Raw genomic sequence first — 24,005 nt, 5'->3', positions numbered from 1 at the left:
AAAATAACTTTGAAACTGCTCAGTTTGTGGAAGAGAATCTACTGCGGTCATCAAATTGAAAAGCAGCCCCGACCTCCAGCTGAGTGTTCCTGTCATATTCGAGTTTCAGTTTTGTCAGCTTTGGTCACCTTTTTTCTTTTTTTCTTACAGTTTCCCCAACAGCACCAGTCAAGATAAGCCAAGAAAAAAAAAAAAAGAAAGAAAAAAAACCCACAACCTGCGTTGGGTAACTGGAAGTTGTCTGCACCAGACGGCTGTGTCATCACACCGCTGGAGACTTTGCACAGCTTTGGTTTCGAAAAATCTTTAAAGGTTTGAGGTTTTTCTCACTAAGTCTCTCTTTTCTCACTAAATCTCTCTTCTGACTAAGTCCACCCAGGGATGTGTTTTCATGTTTATTGATGGAGAACTGTCTGAACATTCTGCATTTCCGGACTCAATTTGCCTTAAAGAAATAAACGCTGTTGGATCTAAATCCATGTTAAGCTTTACTTACTGTATTCACCAACATGGATATAACGTCTTTATCGTATCAGATGCTGATGAATCTGACTAACAGTCTAACGCATCAAATTTAATCCTACAAGACAATTATCTTCTTTATAATGGAAAGTGTCTGCTTAAATAATGGATAAGAATACAGTCAATAGTTATGATCACAACATTTCACCAGCTTGAAATTTCTGTTTTCTTTTTTTCTTGATTCTGTATCTATTTGGGCAAAATGTAAACGTCAGAATTATTTAATATTTTTTGAAGGGCAATTTTGTTTACGGAGATTACATAATCCATTTAATTAGTGGTTTTGGTTGTGTGTGGTTTTTATTTCCCTTTTTTTCTTTTTTTGTTTTTGTTCATTTGTTTTTTTTGGGGGATATTTAACATGTCGTCCATTTCCAGTGTTAAGTGTTCTGTACAAAATTATGCTTCATTTGTCTTTTAAGAGAGCAAACTTGCATTATTATGCCGTAATCGATATATTACTTTAAACGGTCTCCAAACAACAATATTATCGTTTATCACAATAATTTCGAGAACGATTTGTCGTCCAGCTGAATTTATCGTGACCGGTCTAGTGTCTGCATTTTCTTCACAAACTCCAGAGAGAGAGTCACTGAATTAATTCGGCCACCCCTGACCAGAGCTGACAAGCAGAACCGGTCACAGTGGGCCCAGCCTTACATGAAGATTAATTTTCAAACAGACTTGTTCGCTGATGACTGCTGTGCAGCCCTGGATGGTCCAGATGGACGCAGTAGTGGATTGGTGGTGGATGGCCACCACGTCCCAACACGGCTATGATGTCAGCAAGGAGGTGGTGGAGTCATGCTTTGGGCTGAAATCATGAGGAGAGAATCATTGGTCGGCCCTTCAGAGTCCCTGAAGGTATGAAAATGACCTCAGCAAAGTAGATGGACTTTCTGACTGATCACTTTCTTACAAAAAGAAGAGCCGAACCTTCCATAGCAAAATCATCCCTATGCATGACAATCCACCATCTCATGCTGTAAGGAATACCACTGTGTCATTGGCTGCTATGGGCATACAAGAGGAGAAACTCATGGTGTGGTCACCATCCTCCTCTGACCTCTGACCTCAACCCTCTTGAGAACCTTTGGAGTTTCCTCAATCAGAAGATCTGAGGGTGGAATGCAGTTCATATCAAACCAGCAGCTCTGGGAAGGTTTTCTGACATCCTGCAAAGAAATTCAAGCAGAAACTTTCCACAAACTCACAAGTTCAATGGATCAAGAATTATGCAGATGATATCAAAGAAGGTCCAATGTTAACATGTAACTCTTGTCTGTTGAGATGTTTTTGATTGAAATAGCTTTTGAGTTTAGTACATGTGACCACTTAATGCTGCACATTTGAAGAATGACCGTTTGCAGTTCTTTATAATCCATAAAATGTTTAGAAAATCTGCTGTGCAAAATAAATTGCAACAGTTTTGAGTTTTCTATTTTTGAAAAAAAAAAATCCTGTTCTCATGGGGAGCTTTGTTCAGTAAAATTAGATTTATACTGTAATAGTTCATGACTTGAAAATTATACTGACCATCATTTGTATTCACCATTTTAGAAAATCTGAGAAAATATCACTTGCATAATAATTTGGAACAAGGTGTAGAGTGCTTCACAGCTACATTACTTTCACCAAGTAGAAACCAAAATTCTATCAAAAGGATTTGGTTAGTGATGAAGTGATGATGATGTGTATGATGAGAAATGTTATTGTTAATCCTCTTATTCCTTATTCTGTGATTGTTTTGATTCAGGTAAATAAGTGTTAAAATCTGAAATATTTATTATATTTTGTTTTTTATAAATGGGGTGCACAGCTGCTAGCAAGATATTCCAGGGGTTCATCTGTCCAAAAACATGCCTGCTGGTTTACCTGCTCTCTAAATTCCCCTTCAGTTTCTGTGTGTGTGTGTGTGTGTGTGTGTGTGTGTGTGTGTGTGTGTGTGTGTGTGTGTGTGTGTGTGTGTGTGTGAGTTTGTGTGTGTCTCTCAGCGTTGTCCCATGATGAACCGGAGTCCTGTCCTGGTTGGACCTCGTCCAATAACCGCGACCCTGCAACGATTACTGGGTATCGACGTATCTTAAACATAATAATTTGATGGTTCCAGAAGGTAGGGTAAATTACAACGAACAATGAAGATGTTGAGCAATGAGAGGCTTAAAAACACAGCTACCATGTAGTAACCTTTTACAAAGACATGAAGATGTGTGCTTTTTGCTTACAAAGAACAGTTTTCTTTAGAGGAAAACCTGAAACCAGACCAAACATGACTGATTTCTTTTGTGTTCAGGACTCCTTACCTGCACAACTGCAAGATGTTTTGGAAGAGCTGATTGAAAGGATGAAATCAGAAAATCTCAGTGTTTTGAAACACTGAGATTTGTTGATGGAAGGGACAGACAGACAGACTGACAGAGGCATTTTCATTGGCCCAAGGTAAAAATCTGTTCACTATTGGTTAGAGGAAGCCTTGAGAAAAAGTTGCATTTACCTTAACCACCACAGCTTCAACATCATTTTGTGACATTGCCCTTGTGTCATTGCTTGCACATTTAGCAAAGCCTATTTCAGTAGAGCCTTTTTGTACCCTCATGTATATAGTTAAGCCCTAAATCATTCATACCCCTGACAGATTTGTTTAAAGTTATCTTTTCATTTTGCCATGTTCTTTTTTCTAATCGGAGTCCTACCTTAAATCTGATAGAGAATCTGTGAGACAAGCTAAAGATTAGCTTCCAACTTCAAAGAGCAGGAGGTCGGGATCAAAGAGAATCATTAAAATACACGTGGAAAACATCCAATAAGCTGGTTAGTAATTCATGAGGGTTTGGTTGATGCTTTACCCTTTTTAAAAATAAATATAAATTTTTTTATGCTCCTTTTACACTGTTTTACCATTTTTGGAAAGTGCGTGTCTTGATATCACTTCACAGATAGGTGAGTTTGGAACTATTGTACTACAGGAGGCGCTGTTGTAAGGTGTAATCATATTCTATAAAATCATAGAAAAGTTAATTTATTTCTGCAACTACGTCGGCTATAATGTTTAACTACATTAAACATTATAGCCTATAAATTAATTCAAAACAAACGGACTTTTTCAAGTCTTCATTTCTGTTTGATTTTCTGTTCAAATGATTTTCAGCTAATGGCAGCAGGACATTTACGATTAGAAACACCAATAGAAAAACATTTGAAGCATTTTACATTCAAAAATGCACTTCATGAAAAATTATGTTTTAACACCGACTTCAGTTTTCAAAAGGTACTTTTAATCTGACAAACTAGAATAATCTCTATAATGTACTTTATGGCATGTTTAACCACAGAATAGATTAACCATCGTACACAAATCTCACCCGTCCATTTTAACCATCTACAATTATGAGACGTGTGAACACTGATAAATTGGATGTAAAAAAAAAAAATTATATTGTTGCTTTTTTTTAAAAAAAATCGTTGAGCGTGGATATAGATCCCAGAAAAGGTACTAAAAAAATTAAACCCATTGCAATTTTTTTTTGCTCAGTTGTTTATGAAAACTGAAAAGATGAACAACTTTTAGTTTCCATTTAATATTTTATATTTTAAAACGATCAAAATCACTTCTTTTCTCTCCGCATGATTTCTGATGGGAAAAGCCTCCTACCAAAAGCTAAACCATTATCTCTACATGAGGCACAAACAGGAACCAAAGTGAGTTTGAACTTTAGATAAACAGTTTTTACAAGAGATTTTTGTCTGCGCTCACATATACTGAAGCGTTCGTTTGAGGTAACATTAAGAGTTTCCCAGCTAATCTGACACTTCATAAGTGTTTCTGAGCTTCTCTCTGAATTGTTTGTTCTCATTAGCTCCAGACCGAAACGGCCAAGGGAGCCGCATACCGCAATTAATGAAGCATTAAGCCCGTTTTAGCTGCCAGGGAGAGGGGGACCAAAGCAGGGGTTCAGTCAGAGGACCAAACCTCGCTTTAAATTAAAAAGCGCTCCTCGTTTTCTCTCTGTTTTCGTTCAAATAACAACCGTTATCCGCCGGGTGAGTAACGGTGACTGCCTGATAAAAACGCCTTCAGGCGCCTCAGGTTTACCCAGGTGAGCGCGCGTGAGTAAGCCAAGGGAAGTGCGCGCGAGACGGTCTGTTCCCTGATCATCACTTTGTTGGGGGGGAGAGAAAAAAACAAAAAACTGGCGTGGAGCTTCGGCGTGAGTCCAGTTACATCACCAGCAGCCTTTAAGAAGCCTCCCAGCTCACCGGTGGAGGTAGAAGTCAGCCAGCAACGAGGGACACGCACCTCTGCTTCCTACTCTGACGGCGCGGGGACACAATGGAGATAAATTTCCCCATAAACACCAGAAAGACCAACAGGACGCCATGCTGCAGTATAAAGGTAAGAGTCGAGGTTGCCGTTAAAAAGTCGCCTCGCGCTCGTTGTTTATGTAATTGTTGAGCATTTTTATTTCGTATGAGAATTGCACAATTCAACAGAGGCAAAGTCTATACTGCAGCCGATAGGCTTATCGGCTCACATTTCCCTTCATAAACCTTTTGAGACCGACCTGAGCGTCTCTGACACTCGGTAACAAGAGCAATGTTGTGGTTTTTCCTCAACAACGATCTGATAGAAAGTTGTTTAAATCCAGTTTATCTTTTGAATTTGTCTGTCACAAAGACCTGGGTTTTAAAATAAATGTTACTTTAAAAAAAGACTACATTTACTCCACTGGGCTAAAAAAAAAGAGTAACAATGAGAGAACTCAATCATAATTCTGACCCTTATTAGAAGTTGCATTGGCCATAATTCTGACTTCCATATCTCGAAAATATGACGATGTTATCTCCTATGTATGATATATTATCTTAGTAAATTACATTTGTGCTCAAAATAATTAGGGTCCAGTATCTTGAAACAGAATAATATTTCTACCCTGCTGCCCTGGCAACCACCACGCCCAGTGATCTCTGAAGGTAAAGGTAAAACGTAAAGGTAATTTTATTTATGCAGCACATTTTCAGCAGCAAGTCTATACAAAGTGCTTTACAGGAATTAAAAGGAAATACAAATAAAATAACAAACCAAAGGAAAGAGCAAGAGAAGAAAAGCTAATAATGTTGATCCAAAGTAAATAAACTAGATACTCCTAGTCAGGGTTGGTAGGTAAGTATAAGTAAGTATCATCTGGCCTAATTCCTTTTCTGGTTTGGAAGAATAGGAGTCTAAAAAGTAGTTGCTAAGGTAGTTATCTGGATTCTAAGTTCTAATCCCTGTTCTGGTTGCTAAATAAGTGTAAGTTAGTATCCTCTGGACGTCTGGGATGCTAGATAAGTATAAGTATTCTCTAGACTTTCTAAGTGTGCTCTAAATGTGTAAAAGTAATGAGTACTCCACAGTTTCTAAGTAATAATAAAAACTAAATGTTCCTGCTCTGGAAGAATTTTCTTCTGGATTCTAAGTTCGTTCTAATTCCCTTTCTGAGTTGCAATACTAGGAATCTCTCTGCATCTAAATAGTGAGTACAGTTTCTAAAAATAAGCTAAAGGGTGACTAATAAACTAGAGTCTCTGGATTCCAAGTTTGTTCTAATTTCTTTTCTGGGTTAAAAACTCCACAGTTTCTAAAAACATAAGATAAAAAAGAGGAAAGGACACATTAGGGCATATGGCAACATTCAGACAAAACAAAGGGCAAAACAAAGACATGAATGAAGGCAGTGACATCACAGGGCCATGAAACCACGTTGCTCAGCCTCCCAGCAGAAGTCCGATAAGATGTTATCAAGGTGTGGCCTTGGGTGCGCTCGGCTCCACAGCTGCATGGATAACAGGAGGGGGTGAGGTGGGAAGGAGCGATATGTTTACATATCTTCAAGGAGATTGGAAATATGCAGCCCTTCCAAGGCAACACGGGGAAAGCCAATTCAGATATAGAATGTTTTAGGTCGGGTAGATTATAAATTTCAATCTTCCCTAAAGTCTCACCGATACATCTCAGTTCCCAATTGTCCAAAGTCGTTCCACTGAACCGAAACTAACAACTTCTCCAAGATCGATTCCATCCCGTTAGTGAGTTTTGTGTCCTCGGCTGGGCTGCGAGTCTCAGCAAGACTCACATCCAGCTTGCGTCTCTGTCCACACCAACAGTCTGAGTGTTCGCTAGTTCGGCCAAGTCCGTCACAAATTTGTGGATAAGCCAGGTATCCGCAAGCACCAAACAGCAAAAATCCTGTTATCATGAATAAATCCAGGGTGTATCCCGCCAGGTGTGTCCCTGCAGGACAAGAGGGCCCTCCTGTGCCCAGTCTTCTCGTCGAGAAAATTTGATCAATTGCATTGAGAGACCGGTTGACCAGATCCATAATTTGTAGATTTGGAGGATGTGCAAAGAAAGGCTCCAAAAAAAAGACAGGACAATAGCAGAGCAAGCAGGTCAGGCATGGGCAGGGAGGGAGCAGAGGAAAAAAGCATCCGCCTTCACCGAGAGCAAGAGAGAGAGAGAGAGAAAAAAAGAAAATAGCAGGTGTAGCAGAGTAACAGAAAACTAAACAAACTGACAGCCATACCCTCTATGCTGCTAATCTGTGATTTATCGAGTCATTATTTGAAAGAGGGATTGTTCAAGTGATAGCAGTGCAGAGTTGGATAAGTGAAGTTCATTGTGTGAAAAAACTGTTGTCAAAAAAGTTTATTGGAGAGTGGGGAACATAAAAACAAGTGCCGAAAAATGATTGGCTGCTTAAGTAAACGTATCTTTAAAAGAAAGTCAAAACCAGAAATATGAAATATAATGGAAAACCATCCCAATGGAACAAAATATACAGCCAACAATCATACCAATACCTATCTTTGAGTAATGGCCGATGTCAATATTGACCTGATGTATCAGCACAAATCATACATATTTTCATTACTTATTTTGAAGAGTGGAATGTTAGAAAAGGCTTGATCATGTAATATTACAACAGTCAACGATAATCGGCATGAGAACAACTCACCGTTTATCATTAACCAATTGATCTTCGCGCGCTCCAGGCAGACTAAATGCTAACTCTTAGATGCAGACCGATGTAATCTGATACTTCTTTTTTGGTTGATATCGCACCAATATCTAATATAAATATTGGATCGACACAGGCTGATCAAGAAACGCCCATAATTACTTGCGAACCAATTATATGACGCTGATGTGAAGGCGCATCATTGGCAACATGCTCTCATGATGTCCTCGTGGTGACGAAAAACACACGAAGAAGTTAAAATCAGAACAACTTGTTTTGTTGTTTGGAGAAATCCAAAACAGTTCTTTTTAACTCTAGATGGCTGCAGAAAGATTGCCAGTCAAGGTTCAATGTGAAGCATGATACTCAGGAATCAGGCTGTGGAGATGTTTATTAGTTATGTTATAGTCATTGCACATCAGAATGACTGTATTAAAATGCTTGAAAACATCATGTTGCTATCTGTCAAACAGGAAATTCCCTTAAATGGGTGTTTCAACAAGACCACGGCCTGAAGCTCACCAGTTAGTGAGCAGGGTTTTCTTTCCAGACCATAAAAAGCCCAAAGTCACTAAAAAATTAGTGATCTTGATAATTGTGGATACAGCTCATAATTATGATTTTTATATCTAGTAATTATGAGTCGTGGTTGTAAAAAAAAAAAAAAAAGGTTTCATTAAATCGCATAAACACGAGGCAAGATTTTTCTTTATGTCCATCAAAGTGGCAGAAATGGGCCTCCATAAGATCCAGCTGTACAAAACCAGGAGAAGTAGCTTTTGTGTCTGTGGAATTTCAGTCATCTTCTAATAGCTTTAACCACTTTGTTTTATCTAATTCCAATAAGAACCGAATCTCCTCAGTCAAGACAAAGATGTTTCTGTGTTCAACAGGAGCATCCATGTCCATTTTGGGGAAATTTTGTGCGCCTCCGTTTGTATTACTACAGTCTTTGAGAACTAACCAGAGGGAGACATGTATCTACATCCATTACATGCCGAAAGGAGTTTCTTTTTTTTTTTTGGTCATTGTATTGCAACAATGGATGAGAAACCCTGCGTTCCAGGACTCTGGGTAATGAGGCAAAGGTTTGTTTTGCACATTGCTTCTTACTTTCAAAACGTGATAAAGAAATGACTCATCTCCAAGCAACACCTTTGACTTGAGGCTTTTTTAGACAATAGAAACAGTTCTATCTCCAGAAGAAGAGACCATTTAAAGCTGAAGTCTTTGACTACATCTGACAGTTTTTTATGTTTGGTTATCCCTCCTGCCGTATCAGGTTCTGTGCTCGAAGGAACCCTCTGTTGAAGCAGTGATGTATACACGTGGGTGGATGGGAAGTCAGTGAAGCAGCGAGGGTCAGCAGAGGGTCATGATCTTGTCAGTCATGTTGGGTGTTCCTTCTGAACTTTTGCTTTTACACACTCGGCATGCATCCCCTTCCAAGCCCTGTGGTGGTGTATTTAGATAATGGGAGTAGTTCAAAACAACCAGACCAAATAGCAGGCGATTTGTCTCATTTAAGTGATGAGATGGCATCAGCCGCTTGAACGACAGAACTCCTATTGCAGCAAACAAGACGTTGAATGCAAATACTGTACAACCGGACAACAAAGGTGACACAAACTACTCATATCCATTCATCTTTCTCTTGGCGCATGTCCAAGCAGAACTGTAAAAGCCTTTACTTTATTTTTGCTCAGGTTTGTGAGAGCACCTGGTTTGTTTATGTACTCTTCTCCTCTTTGAACTATTTCTGCTGGCTACACCTTGTCTGCACTCAAGTCGGAGCCTTTAACCCCTGAAGCTGGAGGCTATTCTTTAAAAATTTCCACCTGGACAACTCCACTCCTGCTCTTGAGCAACATAGGCCATCTTGTAAGCCTTCTTATGTGTGGTTTTTTTCCCCTTTCTGGCTAACTGAGAGGCAAATTCAGTCAGATTTGACGCAATTGTTCTGAAGCGTAGCAACTTTTGGGTTCATGTAAATCGTGATGGGTGGTGACCTCATCAGCAAATATCTCACACTTGGCAACCTTTAAAAAGTGTTTCCAAAGAAATCGATACACCTGTGTAAATGTAAATAAAAGCAGAATGCAGTGGTTCATTGTACGAACTGCTAGCACCGTGGAAAGGCAACAATTTAACCGAAACGTTTTGTGTTGATGTCACGCTCAACTACAATGCCTTGTTTACGTTTTGTCAAGCTGCAAGTACAGGCTTCAGTCTATTTCCACAGCTCATGTAGGAGAACTTGATGGCAGGAAACCCAGCCACAAATCTTTAATGGAAGAGTGACGAGAAATTGAAAGAACGGCGTTAGAAGTCTCGTTGGTAGTACACAGCAAACCTGAAGGGACTCTGCTTGCATGAGATCAGAATTGAGTTTTTTGCGAAATTTATTTGCAAAACGCTGCAATTGATGTTTTCTGGCCGATCTTTAAAAAGTCTGACCTGCTGATTGTAATTTTGGTCGATGCTGATCTTTTTTGTCTGAGAAGTCGCTAAATGTACCAACAAAGTTGCCAAGTTGGCAACAGTGTGGTGACTGTTGTTAACTGCACATATGTGGAAGTGAGAACAAAAAGAATAAAAGACCTTCAGGGATTTGTAAAGGTGGCTAAGGTCAGTGGATAAAATCAGCTTCACATGTATCCATTGACTGATCGCCAGTCTCTCAATAAGCAGGCGGTTCAACACTTATGAAATTTTCTGAGATTCTGTAGTTTCCTCTCAGTAGCGCATAACTAGCGAAAGAAGCACTTCCCTTAAAACATGTAGAAGACGCAGAAGTGCAGCAGAATTTTCGGGAACATCCTTTAGGAGGAGTTACGGTGAAGGACAGCACACGGGTTTGCAAATATCATTTGGATTGCTTTCTTATCGCCGGCTCGGTCAGAAACAGTGTGATGATATGAGGGCTGATGTAGTTGAATCAAAGACACCAGTACCCACCCAGATGCACCGTCAATGTGCCATCAGGTGAAATCTCAAAAGATAAATGTCAAAAGAGATTTCATCCGTCTCAGATTTTGTGATGACTATCGCAGAGTCAACATGTTACATTCCCCAGTTTAAAACGGGAGCTTCTGATATGGAGCCGAGCTATTGTTGCTAACGTAACTGTTACCTTTGAATCTGAGATGCTGCTGCTTTGTTGTGTTCAGGAGGCCTTTGTGCGGCCAACCCGTTTGCTCACAATAAAAGGGAGGCGATCCTCACCTCACATGCTGCTTTGTCTTTGTTGCAGTTTTTAAAGAAGTAGCTCAAGGTTTTTTGTTACGAAAAAAAAAAAAGAACAAAACAACAATAAATATAAATCTGTGACATCAGCTCGCTCTCTTAAATCAAAGTGATAGAAAACGTCCTGGGAACTTCCTGCGATTCTTCCCTTCTCAGCAGGTTGAAGTCGAGGACAATGTCATCCTGACAGTGTGTTCAAGAAGGACGACTGTCGACAAAATGCACTGAGTTCGCTGTATTTATGCAAGTACATCTCAACAAATAAGAACATGAGTAAAAAGTTCAATTGTTCCTGTTTTTCAGTTTTACATGAAAGTTTCAGTTGGACTGAAATGATTCATCGCGATTAATCGATTATTTAAATAATTGTCAACTTAATTAGTAATCAATTAATTGTCCTTTAGTAAAAGAAAAAAACACATTCAAAGCAGTAATTAAGCCAAAACTCTCCAAAAAAAATAGATACATTTTGTAATTAGGATAAAACTACTGTTGTCTGTAAATATGTTTTAACCAAACTCCTCAGGTGGTAGAGTTCAGTTTTACTGTGATGTTGTTGCTATTCCAGGCAATAAAATGTTTCTTTTCTTATTTATGAAAGGAATTGAATTATTTATTTGCCAATTTTTATGTTTCTAATATATCCAAAAGGCTTAAGCAGTTTTTAAAAAATCTGCAAATCTGTGGCATTTTTAAATTTGATTAATTGTCAGAATAATTGACTAATCATTTACTAAAATAATTGTTAATTGTCACAGCCCTATTAAATAGATTAATCGCATACAGAGTAAAACCATTTCTAGAATTTATTTCTGCCAGATTTGATGACAAAATGTTAGATATGGTACAGAAATGTTTCCACTGAGTTCTTGGTCAGGGCTGCTTTTGGATGAAAAACTGCATCAATGCAGCGTAGCATGGAGGCTAACAGCCTGTGGATCTGATAGTGGTGTTCTGTCCATTTTTATTTGGTCTGATGTAGCAGTCTAATCTTCTTATAAACTTCAACCCATAATCAGCAAAGACAACTAACACTTCAAATGTGAAGGGTTTGTTTTCTTTTTGGATTAAATTGCTGATTAATTGCCTTTGATGATAATATTCCTAATTTATTGGCATGTAGTCTGGTTTTCTTCTTTTGGATCCTCCCTATAGGCAGCACATCCTGCATGTGTTCTGTGCCAGACTGTGTGTGTGTGTGTGTGTGTGTGTGTGTGTGTGTGTGTGTGTACCAAATTATGTGGAAAGCTGACCATTTCCTCTGTTTGCTTAACTTGTTGCTTTAAGTTTCTTCATCAGGAAGTGCAAATAATATCTCATATCAATCTAACATTGTGACATGAAGTATAATAGCCTTTTTGTTTGTTGTTTTATTAAGCACTAGGTAATTTCTCAGTGGCAAAAGAGATGTTTCATGGAATATGTGTGAAACTGAGACAGCAAAGACTGAAGTGGGTTTGAGGTCGGATTTGGACTTTTTGTCATGATCTCGATCTCGAACAAAAGACAGTCTTTGCCTCAACCAGCAACTAGGTCCTGTTGAAACACTCAGACAAGCGAAGGCTGCTTGATAGGAAACGAGGATGAAATATTGGCAACACTGTACAAGCATGTATTGTGCGTGCTCACAAACCAGAAAGACGAGTTTTAATGGGGGAATTAACTGTTCTGCAGGAGCTGCCTAGTTTATTCTCCCATTGTCCACCTGGCAGTTTGCTAAACAAAGATGAAATCTGAGATTTATCCCTGTTTTCATTGCAAATTCTCCTCTAAATCTCCTCACATATCTTGAGCATCACTGAGACGGTGCTCTGAAGCCCTCAGAGCAGATCGTGGCTCCTTTTCCAAATCCCTGCGAGTCCAACCAGCGGGCGACTGGGATCCTTACACAACTCTCTGATTATTTGAGCCTCCTTTGAAGCAGCAGAACCTCAACACTTTGTAGTCACTGAACTTCTTTGTGCACTAAGCTGTTTTTGATAGCTCCAGGTTCCAGACAGACAGAGGTCTTCTCTTCCTGTCTCTCTGACTATGACAGCATTACTAATTTTTTAACCACAATATAGAGACTCTAGCAACATCCTGTCTGTCTCTCTCTCTGTCCTAGCTGTTCGTCCTGTGCCACAGCTTCCTGCAGCTCTCGCAGCTGCTCTACAGCGCCTACTTCAGGAGCACCATCTCCACTATCGAGAGGCGCTACGGCCTCAGCAGCTTCTCCTCAGGAACCATTTCCTCTCTCAACGAGGTAGGAGCCAAAAGCAGCATCTCCTCATGAGCTCTACGACTGAGATAGTGCGATCTTTCAGGGATACTGACGACAAGAGAGGAACTGAAGTGCAAGCAAGCAACACAAAGTCACATTCCCTGATATTTCAGGTGGCGAGATTGTATTTGAGAGACACACATGTCAGGGGTAATGAGAGAATCTGAATGTTCTCCGTACGAATCCCTCAAATACGCTTTTAATTTGTCTTCGATAAATGACCTGCGGTCAGTAGTTACAAACCACTTTGCCATGTTGACGTTATCTGAGTGTTTGCTTTCAGCATTGTGTTATGAAACCAGACCAAACAGGGCCGGAACATTCCAGCTCAGTTGATGCTTTGATTACGCAAAGCCACCTTAATAATGTTTTCATTGCGATAATGGATCAAATGATTATGTGTACTCGAAGAGAGACTTCATTCATCACGCCTGCATTTTCTGTGTTGTGTGGGTTGTAGATCTGACTGCTTTGCTTCTCTGGTTTGTGCTTCAAAGATCAGCAACTGCATCCTGATTGTGTTTGTGAGCTACTTCGGCAGCCGGGTCCACCGTCCTCGTGTGATTGGCTTCGGCGGACTGCTGATGGCCATCAGCGCCATGATCCTCACCTTACCTCACTTTCTGTCGCAGCCCTACACACGCGACTTGTCTTCGCAGAGTAAGAGCAAGCTGCACGCGTAAACAAACACAAAGACGCATGACGTCTGTCGGTGCCGAGTGGGTCCAGACCAGGGAGCTCGCAAGTGTACAAACATGTCAGAGCAACTTTGGGTTTGCCTACAGCACCACCAGCTTTTTAAGTGGACTCGCCAAGAGTCTACAAGGTTCACTCACCCTCTTCAGTTGAACTTTAACATGAACTGAAGAAAGATTCATAATCTCTATGCGAAAAGCTACAGAGATTAAAGTTACCCTCAGGGTATTTCAATAGCAGTAATGGAAGCCTCTTTCTGATTTTTCATTTTTACCTCAGACTAATTATGTTGGATTCAGCAGAGGGCCAGAGAGGATTCAGGAAATTAAAAATGTGCAGTTTTCTGTCATCAAACACCTCTTCTTGTATTTTTATTTTTCTTTCTTTACATCTTTCTTCCAATATTTGACCATGTGTGTCTGCCTACTGCAATTCAGAGTTCCACGACCTTTGCAAACCACATGACAACACCACCAGCCCGGAGTCATGTGATCAAGAAGATACCAGGCGCCTGGCTGACACCACCCAGGTGTGGATACTTATGGCCATCGCTCAGCTGCTGTTCGGCGTGGGGTCGGTGCCCATCCAGCCCTTCGGCATTTCCTACATTGACGATTATGCAGGAAGTAAAAATTCCCCTCTCTACATAGGTGAATAACCTGCAGTTCAGATATACAGGAGACCAGTGTGTGTAAATGGAGATGAGTCCAAGGGTCATGTTGTTGATACAGCGCTCTGTAAATGTATTCTCCTTCAACTTCCTCCTATTTTCTGATGTTACAACCACAAGCCAACACTTACTAGTGCATAATTGTGAAGTGGAAGAAAATTGATTTGTCGTTTATTCTTAAAAATGATAAGCTAAATAATTTGAGCTAATAATTGATGTAACCATGTTTCTCTGCATTTATAGTTGCAAGTCTTTTTGGGGTATGTCTTTACTAGCTTTGCACATCTAGAGACTAAAATGACTCTTCACTTTTTCATTCAAAGGTCTAAACTTTAACTGGGTCATTCTAACAATCACTATGCTTTGATTTAGATAACGTCATTCTAGCTCTGGCTGTATTATCAGTGTTCTTGTTCTTATCTTGTCTCTTTTGTTGATATTTTTGTTATAGGTATCCATTTAGTGTTGGGCATTTATTGCATTAACATTTATTGTGACAAATTTCCAACAATTATCAGTTTGATTTGTCGTTGTCATAATAAATTCCTGTTAGTGACATTTAACTCCCCCAAAACTGTCAGTATTGTTGAGACCAATTGTTTTACTATTTTTCTCCACTATTTGTTCAATGAGACCATCAATAGAAATCCATAAATTTGAAAATATGATTAAATGCGGTTAGAATTTGCAGTTTAATTAAATAAATCGCACGTCTTTATGTAACAGGTGTCCTAAAGAAGGAATGTTTTTCAAGAGCAGTATTTGTGTTTGTGGGACTATAATTGCTGTGACACACAGTTGCAGCCATACGGTTCTCTAAAAAAGAAGTAATAAATGGTTTGTATCGTCACCTTTATTGTTATCAGTTAATTTTTAAGTCCATAGTGTCCACGCCTACATCCATTCAACATAGACTGAAGACATTCAATTTTGAAAACCATGTAAAATTTTCCTTCCACTTCACAATAATTCACTGTTTTCTTTTTTCCAAAGCAGTGAATTATTGCTTTCACATATTTTCCTTACTACGCCCTGTAGAGGATATGTTGTTTCTTTAATCCGATTTGTTGCATGAAAGTCTTTCCTGTGAGGAATGTATTTTCTCTAACCTCTGCCCTCTCGTTCACAGCCATCCTGTTTGCCGTGTCTGTGTTTGGACCTTCCATTGGCTACCTGCTGGGCTCGATCATGCTTCGGTTCTACGTGGACGTGAACAGAAGCGGCTCCGGTAACGACAAAGTCTTTTAAACACAACCTATAGTTCATGTAGATTCAGGCTGGGTGTTCATCAAGGCGTCGTTGCATTTTGTAGCGACTCAGAGGTCGGTTCTGTTTGTTTCAGATGCATTTCCGGTGTTGAGCCCCGTCGACCCCGAATGGGTGGGGGCTTGGTGGATGGGTCTGCTTATCATCACCGTCTTCCTGACCCTCTCCTCCATTCCTTACTTTTTCTTCCCCCGTCAAATGAACTTTGAAGTAAACGTAAGTGACTATGACAAGACAGGTTGTGCCTACAGCATTGCTATGATGGATATAGATTTGGCCAGAAGTTTACAAGCATCTTTCTGTTAAAAATGAAAGGATATAAGTGATGATCTTACAGTCTGTAGCTGTGGAAAAAAGTTTTTTTTAGAAAATTGTCAAAGTTTGTCTGTGTTCTCTTACTGACCTCTGCTGGACGTATGTTGACATTACAAGTTGATTCTACTCCAAAACTATTTTATTATTACAATTGTTGAACAGAATAAATGAAGAAAATCTGACATACACAGAAAAATACATACCTACGAGGAAAAATGATGTTGGTTCACTATTCTACTGAAAAGTCATGAGCCATTTTCACTTAACTACATTGTACCACACATTTTTATCTAAAAGGTTTTATTATAACATTGACCCAATTATGTTCCAATGGCCTTCTTTAACAGACCCACAGCATCACTGATCCTCCACTATACTTATGAGTGGGTATCCATCTACAGTGCTTGTTACTGGCCAAAATTAAAGTTAAAATTTCCAAAACTTATTGAGGAAAACATGAGGCAATTTTGGGTCTGGAGATCCTGTCTGTAGCTGATGTCAGCATACTGCAAGACAATAGCTCCAAACAAAGCAGCTTTTTAACGTTTTCTGGTGTTTCAGACCGGATCATCTGATGCACCTACTGATTACAACGTGGTCATATAATCATAACCTTTCTTTGGGAAAGGAAAGCCGACATAACCTCTATGTTTGCTCTTTTGTAGATGGCGGAGACTGAGGCTGACTCAAACTATAACTTTCATGAGAAGGATGGGTCTTTGCTTGAGTTCCTTAAATGTGAGCGCACAATAAACCAGATATTAGACACATATCCTGACTGCCCAAGCTGCATTTTACTAATCAGTGTTCCTGTATGTGTTGTGGACAGTGTTTCCTAGAATGTTCTTCCGCCTGCTGTCGGGTCCTCTCTTCCTCTTGCTGGTCCTGTCCCAGTGCTGCTTTTCCTCAGTCATAGCAGGCCTAGCTAGCTTCCTTAGCAAGTTCCTGGAGAGACAATATGGGGCTTCAGTTACCTACGGCGCTCTGCTAGTAGGTAAGTATGGCAGGAATTTACAGTTTCAGTCAGAATTGTACATTGATGTGTAAGAATGTTGTTAAAGTGGAACTAATGATCCTGTGAAAGCATAATCCCGCCCCCGATAATATTTGGCCTAATGCGGCAAAGAGAGGTGAGGGTGTGGTCAGGACTGTTGCCAGCTTACCGACTTTGTTGCTTTGTTTGGTGACTTTTCAAACCTTGCAAGTAACTTTTTTTTCAAAACAGCAACTAGTGAAATTTGTAGCAACTTTTTCTGTGTTATTGGAGAATTTGATATAATTTTATACCTGAACGGGGGTGTAACGTAGATATCAACAAAGCTGTGCCGCTGGAACCAATAGTAAAATTAAACTGAAGGAGGGCATCATTGATGCTGTTATAAGACAAATATTGGAGAATTAAACAAGTTTGCATGAAAGCGCCGCCATTTGCACTAAAACGTGAAGACAACGTTAAGGCCCATTTTATACAATTTATATAGTTACTCTTTAATTTGAATGTTTTTATTATTTATGTGGATCATTTGATACACATAAATAAATTTTTTCAGGAAGGAATCAAATTAAAACATACAGCGTAAATTTTTTTTTAAAACTAGGTTTAGATGCACAAATTTGGATTTATTGTGGATTTTCTTTTACCACATAAGATCATAAATATTTTAATAAGTTGTGCTGAAGGTTCTCTGCAGTTGGAACATTTCTCTTAGATTGAACGTCTCACCTTGACTCTCCACACATACTGTGGTTGTGGCCAGATAACTCAATGAAAATGTTCATTTTGAAGCAGATACAGCTTTCTTGGTCTGCCAGTTCTACCAAAAAGAGTGGTGAAATATCCAGAAAATGTCCACAGACTTAAAATTATGAGATTCAAGTAAATAGCAAATCAAAAGTTCTAAAATTTCACTGAAAGCTGTTATTTTAAGGTTATGCCGTGTGTAACAACCCAGTGGTTCGTGTTTTCCAGGGTCTTTGAATCTACCAGCTGCAGCGGTGGGGATGCTCATCGGTGGCTTCATCATGAGGAGGACGGGACTCACCATGAAGAACATCCCTCGTTTCTCAGTCATCATGCTAATCATTTCCACGCTCCTCTCCATCCCTCTCTTCTTCATGGGCTGCGACACGCAGAAAGTCTCTGAGGTCAATTACCCAGTTGCACCTCCCGGGTGAGTGCAGAATGTCTCGAATGTCTGATGTCTCGAAGCCAGTACAGTTAACACTTGAAAGATTTAGGAAACTTTTGATTTCACAAAATGTAAGATGGAGAATGTCTATGATAAATATTATGAGCTCAGATAATTATTTGATATTGATATATTAAAATATCCTCAACCAAAGGATATAAAGTTCAAACTGTAAAAATCCAGCATCCTATTTTTTTTTTGTTGATAGATCTTTAACACTGTTACAAGTTTGGTTTTTTTTGCAATTTCATGTAGGCCTATCTTGAATTCTTAGCTCTTTTGTTTACATTAATTTAAAAACTTTATTGTGTTTTGGTTTGTGGAGACCTAAGAGAAGCAGAACATCCCTCACATGGTGTTTCTTTCAGGTTTTACAAGCCTTTTTTTTTTTTTTTTAAATGACTGCTCATATCAACCTGGTTCAGAGTTGAAACCAGAAATTTAAATACTTCAAATAAAGACACATACATGTTTTTTCCTCACTGCTTGAATTTAAATCAGACCAAATAAGTCTTAAGATCATCTTTGAATAATTTACACTTATTACATTTATAATTAGCATTTTTGAGATGTGATTCTATTTAGCAATAATATGTTATTAATTAATGACATTATTTGTGTTTGCAATGATTTTTGGGTGGAGCCCTCTCTATGAAACAGGGGGTCATGTCCCTTGCCATCACATCATCATCATTGTTTCAAGAGACAGCAGTCATTCTGTGTGTAAACTTCTCATGTTGAAGGCATTAATAAATAAATATCTTATTTATTCACTCTGTCATTATTGTGGCATTGATGGAGATGATAAATTTAGCAAATAGAAATCATTTTGATAATTCTAACTAATCTAAAACAGGAGAAATTTACTCTGATTTAACTTCAAAATAAAGAATAAAATGGCTAATTTTATTTGGTGTACAGTACAGACCAAAAGTTTGGACACACCTTCTAATTCAATGGGTTTTCTTTATTTTCATGACTATTTATAAGGCAAGAAATCCCACTTATTAACCTGACAGGGCAGGTTGACCTATGAAGTGAAAACCATTTCAGGTGACGACCTCTTGAAGCTCATCAAGAAAATGCAGAGTGTGTGCAAAGCAGTAATCACAGCAAAATGTTGCTACTTTGAAGAAACTAGAATATAAGGGCTATTTTCAGTTGTTTTACACTTTTTGTTTAGTGCATATTTCCACATGTGTTATTCATAGTTTTGATGCATTCAGTGTGAATCTACAATGTCAATAGTCATGAAAATAAAGGAAACTCATTGAATTAAAAGGTGTGTCCAAACTTTTGGTCTGTACTGTATGTAAACTTCTGGTTTCAACTGTATATATCAGATTTTTTTTTTTATTATCTCAAAAGCATGACAAAATTTAGTAGCATATTTTACAACCATTCTAAAAATATAGATACCCTCAATTCCATCCTGCAGGAAACAGACTAGGCTTTTAACTTGAAATAAAAGACCCACAAGTACTTGAATAAAGCAAAGTGATCTTATTTTTCAGACTTCCTTCAACTGGAAAATAAGATTAAGACAAAGAAATCCCAAGATTTCTGTTCCCATAACGCATATCTGTGTTGCATTTTACTAAGACTGATACCTTAGGTTGTTTTAAAGTGCATTGGTTGAACTGTGCTGCCCCCTACAGGTCATTGCCCAAGTGCTCCGCCAGCTGCTCCTGCCCTGAGAGCGCCTTCCAACCTGTCTGTGACTCCAATGGGATTGAGTACATTTCTCCCTGCCATGCTGGCTGCACTAACTTCACCATAAACCCCAACAACACCTTCAGAGTCCTGGTCAGTCACCACCCTCTCTCAGCTGCTCTTTGTGAATCTCTATACATAGAAACATGAGAAAATACGGATTTAAAATGTCGTCTCTTCTAATGGGGAAAAAAAACAAAACACTTTGTTTTTAAGAAATCGGTTGTACAAACAAAAAGAAAATCTGTTGATGCAGCATCATCATACAGGTTGTAGATGCTTGAATCTTCCTAAAAGAAACAAAACAAAAAGGAAAAGATGAACTGGTGGCTCTAAATTATCCAGGCTCCTTCCCCAATTCTGAACAGGAAAACAACATAGAAAATGAATTTGTGAATTAGTGAAGAGGAGGAGAAAATATAAGTCTGTAGACTTTTTTTCCCCTCCAAAGGTTTGAGTTATTTTCAACACAAAAAACAGGCAAGGGCGCAATTCAATGCATTACACATTACACCAATAATGTTACTTAATTCTTCCATCAAACAGAGTCTTTGATGTCATGTTTTGAAAGCAGAACCTGATCTGAAAACCTTTGTTTTCAGATCAGGTTTTGCACAAGAGAAAAGCTTTGTGCTCGACTATTTGTAACACACGCTTATCTCTAAATCTCTCCAAAGAGTCACAGATAAGCTGGTCAAATGTTGCTCCATAAGCTACATGCCGCTGACTCTAAGAAAATAACAAAACACTTTGATGTAAGATCAATTATTAATTTTTTTAAAAAGTTCATTCAACCATTCAGCTTAGAAAAATAGAAGTACATAAGTCCAGAAACTAGGAATTTGAGGAATTCATTCTGCCTTGTTCATGGCTGCCACTCATAGATACTTTAGCTTAGAGAGAACCTGTAAAAACAGAATAAGTTGGCAGTTAAAGTTTTAGTAACGTTGAACATTTTCATATTGCCTCTTGATAGTCTTATTAAATACACGGGACAAAAATCATCATAATTCCAGGCACAGAACCTTCAGCGACACATAAAGACAATCACAAAGTTAGCCTTCTATCAGCTGAAGAATATTTTTAGGGTCAAAGGACTAATGTTCCAAAAAGATCTAGAGAAACTCATTTATGCATTTGTGTTTAGTTGGATTAACTGCTGCAACAGTGTCTTCACAAGTCTTTCTAAAAAAAAAATCCATCCTCCAGCTAGATCTGGTTCAGTGTTCTGAACCAGAACACTGCTGCTGGTGTTCTGACTAAAACCAGGAAGACGGAGAGCACATCACTCCAGTTCTAAAGTCTTTACACTGGCTTCCTGTAGCTCAGAGAATAGACTTCAAAATACTGCTATTAGTTTATAAATCATTAAATGACTTAGCACTAAGATACAACAAAGATCTGCTGTTGTTGTAGCAACCTTCCAGACCTCTCAGGTCTTCTGGTTCCGGTTCTGGGTCTGCTCTGCATTCCCAGAACCAGGACCAAACATGGAGAAGCAGCATTCAGTTTCTGTGCATCACAAATCTGGAACAAACTTCCACAAAACTGTAAAGCAGCTGAAACACTGAGTTTCTTTAAATCAAGGCTACAGACCCACCTATTTAAAATTGCCTTTGATTAATAATAAAAGTGATTTGGACACAAAGCTGTGTAGCTAATGCTAGTAACAATAATGTTACTTTCTCTTTGAATACAGGCATTTACCAACTGCAAGTGTGTATCCGGGGCTGAGCGCCAAGCCAAGCCAGGTCCTTGTCCAAACAGCTGCTTTCATTATCTCCACCCAGTCATACTGCTCATCTCTCTAGCTTCGCTGATTGCCTGCCTCACTCACAACCCACTGTACATGATGGTGCTCAGGTAAAGAAATATGTCGATGTGGGCACATACAGAGACAGATCTGTTGGTATCTGTGAGTTAAAATCTGCAGTAGCACAGATATATTCTTGAAAAGGCCTGTCCTGACTAAAAGTTGTTTTTTCTTCATTTCAGATGTGTTTCCTTTGACGAGAAATCATTCGCTATAGGACTTCAGTTCTTACTAATGAGAATATTAGGTAAGTTTTACTTTTCCTAATTACATACTAGATAGAAAAGGGTTTTTTTATATTTAAAAGGATCTTTAAGACATTAAGTGCTGAAGCAAACCCCAGTAAGAGTCTGCTTCTAGTTCATCTTAATATCAATATAAGATTTTGTCAGTATGTAGGCTAGAGGAAGACAGATTTCTGCTGCTGAATAAATTAGGATAATCTGATTTAAAATATCAATGACCAACAAATTAGAAAAGGTACTGTATAGAGGGGAAACCCGATATTTACATACACTGAAGAAAGATGTTTTTTCTCACTTTCTGAAGTTAAATCAGACCAAGGTTTATTGTTTTAGATTACTTCGAATTACCAGAATTATTTCTGTTTGCTAAATGCCAGAAAACTTGGTGAGGATGTTTTATTTTAGACTTTTATTTGGTTACTATCCTTGAACTCAAAGACATAAACTGTCTTTTAAAACTGTATCACTTTGGATCTAGTATTTTGGGCACGAAATATGTTGTTTTTTTCTTTTGTTTGTGAGAGAAAAATGTGTTTGTGTCTTTTTATTCAGTGTTTGTAAATATTTGGTTTCAACTGCATGTATATTTGGATAAACTTGGATATTTCTCAGTTTGGGTTTCCTTTCAGTCTTTTTCAGTCAGATGTATTGTTGTTTTGTTTTGTTTTTTGTTTTTTTGCACAGCTGCTCACCCAAACATATTTATTGAAGTACTTTCTTGATTGTCAATGTTGGATTTTGCAGCATCAGTTCTTGCAGGCCAGACGAGTTGGGTTCAGATTAAATCCCAGTGCGTTAGCTGATCTTAGGCAACAGGAACACAAACCATTTGAGTGCTGTCCTCCAAAACTCACGCTGCCTCCGTCTCTGTTAGCCTGGCTTCCGGCTCCAGCGTTCTTTGGGATGGCCATTGACATGTCTTGCATCTGGTGGAAAAACGTGTGCGGATCGAAGTTCAGCTGCGGATACTATGACAACGGCCTCTTCAGGAGCCGGTGGGAACATTTACAACTCTGAAGAAATGTATGCCTGCACTTTGAATGTATTCATTGTATTCACTAATGATCAATTACCTTACCCCTACAGATACTTGGGTTTACAGGTGGGTTATAAGATCATGGGCATCTTCCTGCTGATCATCCTGGGTTGGAAGGCAACACGGACCCAGGAGTACAGTCTGGAGAAGAAGCCCAAATTCTGAGTGTGATCCGGCTGAGACTCGTCTCGTAGCGTCGCTGTGAAGTTAGAACATTTTGAGGAAGAATGTTCCTTGAAAGGCTGCATCTGCAATAAAGGATGAAATCACGATTAAAAACTGTTAAATATCTTTGAACATTACGTGTTCGTGTTAGGTTGGAATGGACTTGGGTTTCTGTTTGCTTTGGGAACATACTCTATAACTAATGAACTATATAGCTTAATATTTAAGTTATTTTCTACATATTTGTCTCATACCCTGAGACATCATTAACAGCACCAAGAATGGTTTCATGTATAATCATATGTAACTTTTTGATGAATTTTCAGATATTAAGCACCTACACCTACCTTTTATATTTTTAAATAAAATAAATTATGCACCTAAATCATGCTGTATACAGATCTGGTCATTGAACATGTTCTGTGCTTTGCTGTTTGTCCGTTTAAAAGCTGCTTTGAGATTTTGTGAAACTATTCGTCTCTTAAGATCAGCTAGCAGCATCTGTCTTCGTTAGCAGAAGGTTGCTGGAACATGGTGGTGGCTGCATCATGCTGTGGGAATGAGTTTCTTCAAAAGGGGAAGCTGGTCAGAGACATGAAGATAACTGTTCAAAATAAGGAAATATTTATCCCATGCAAATTTTCTTTTGCATGGGAAAAGAAAATTCCCATGCAAATAAACACAAGTTTACCCTGACACTTTTTTACAGATTCAGAAAAAGTGCCAGCTTACATTGTGACAAAAATATCTAATAAAGGGGCCTTTGATGAGACCCCGCCCATTCAAATAGCTCTGAACTGTAGAAGTGAAGATCTTGTTTGTGAAAAATTGTTTGTGTAAAGTACTTTTTCCTCTATTTTTTTCCTGT

At 38.7% G+C, this 24,005-nt stretch overlaps 1 protein-coding gene and 1 long non-coding RNA gene across 2 annotated transcripts; both read left to right on the top strand.

The window, feature by feature from the left end:
- The first annotated feature begins 4,472 nt into the window (after window positions 1-4,472).
- slco2a1 (solute carrier organic anion transporter family, member 2A1) lies at window positions 4,473-23,522 on the top strand. Its single transcript, XM_028028525.1, has 14 exons — window positions 4,473-4,915; window positions 12,874-13,011; window positions 13,527-13,689; window positions 14,163-14,375; window positions 15,525-15,623; window positions 15,738-15,877; window positions 16,642-16,714; window positions 16,806-16,970; window positions 17,946-18,147; window positions 19,824-19,971; window positions 21,578-21,741; window positions 21,874-21,938; window positions 22,811-22,931; window positions 23,023-23,522. The coding sequence occupies exons 1-14, from the start codon at window positions 4,853-4,855 to the stop codon at window positions 23,135-23,137; spliced, it is 1,869 nt and encodes a 622-aa protein (XP_027884326.1). The 5' UTR covers window positions 4,473-4,852; the 3' UTR covers window positions 23,138-23,522.
- Window positions 5,636-6,921, top strand: LOC114151365 (uncharacterized). Its single transcript, XR_003596925.1, has 2 exons — window positions 5,636-5,683; window positions 5,848-6,921. It is a non-coding gene; the product is annotated as an uncharacterized LOC114151365 (long non-coding RNA).
- Window positions 23,523-24,005: the final 483 nt, after the last annotated feature.

The sequence above is a fragment of the Xiphophorus couchianus genome, chromosome 9 (assembly GCF_001444195.1).
Source record: "Xiphophorus couchianus chromosome 9, X_couchianus-1.0, whole genome shotgun sequence".
Classification (NCBI taxonomy): Eukaryota; Metazoa; Chordata; class Actinopteri; order Cyprinodontiformes; family Poeciliidae; genus Xiphophorus; species Xiphophorus couchianus.
The sequence above is the reverse complement of the archived record's forward strand: the minus strand, read 5'-3'. Positions and strand labels throughout refer to the sequence as shown.

Excerpts from the sequence above, each read along its gene's own strand:
- slco2a1 (XM_028028525.1), top strand. The coding sequence starts at position 4,853 with ATGGAGATAAATTTCCCCATAAACACCAGAAAGACCAACAGGACGCCA. Across the intron at positions 13,690-14,162 it reads ACGCGACTTGTCTTCGCAGA|AGTTCCACGACCTTTGCAAA; the intron begins GTAAGAGCAAGC and ends ACTGCAATTCAG. Across the intron at positions 19,972-21,577 it reads ACAACACCTTCAGAGTCCTG|GCATTTACCAACTGCAAGTG; the intron begins GTCAGTCACCAC and ends CTTTGAATACAG.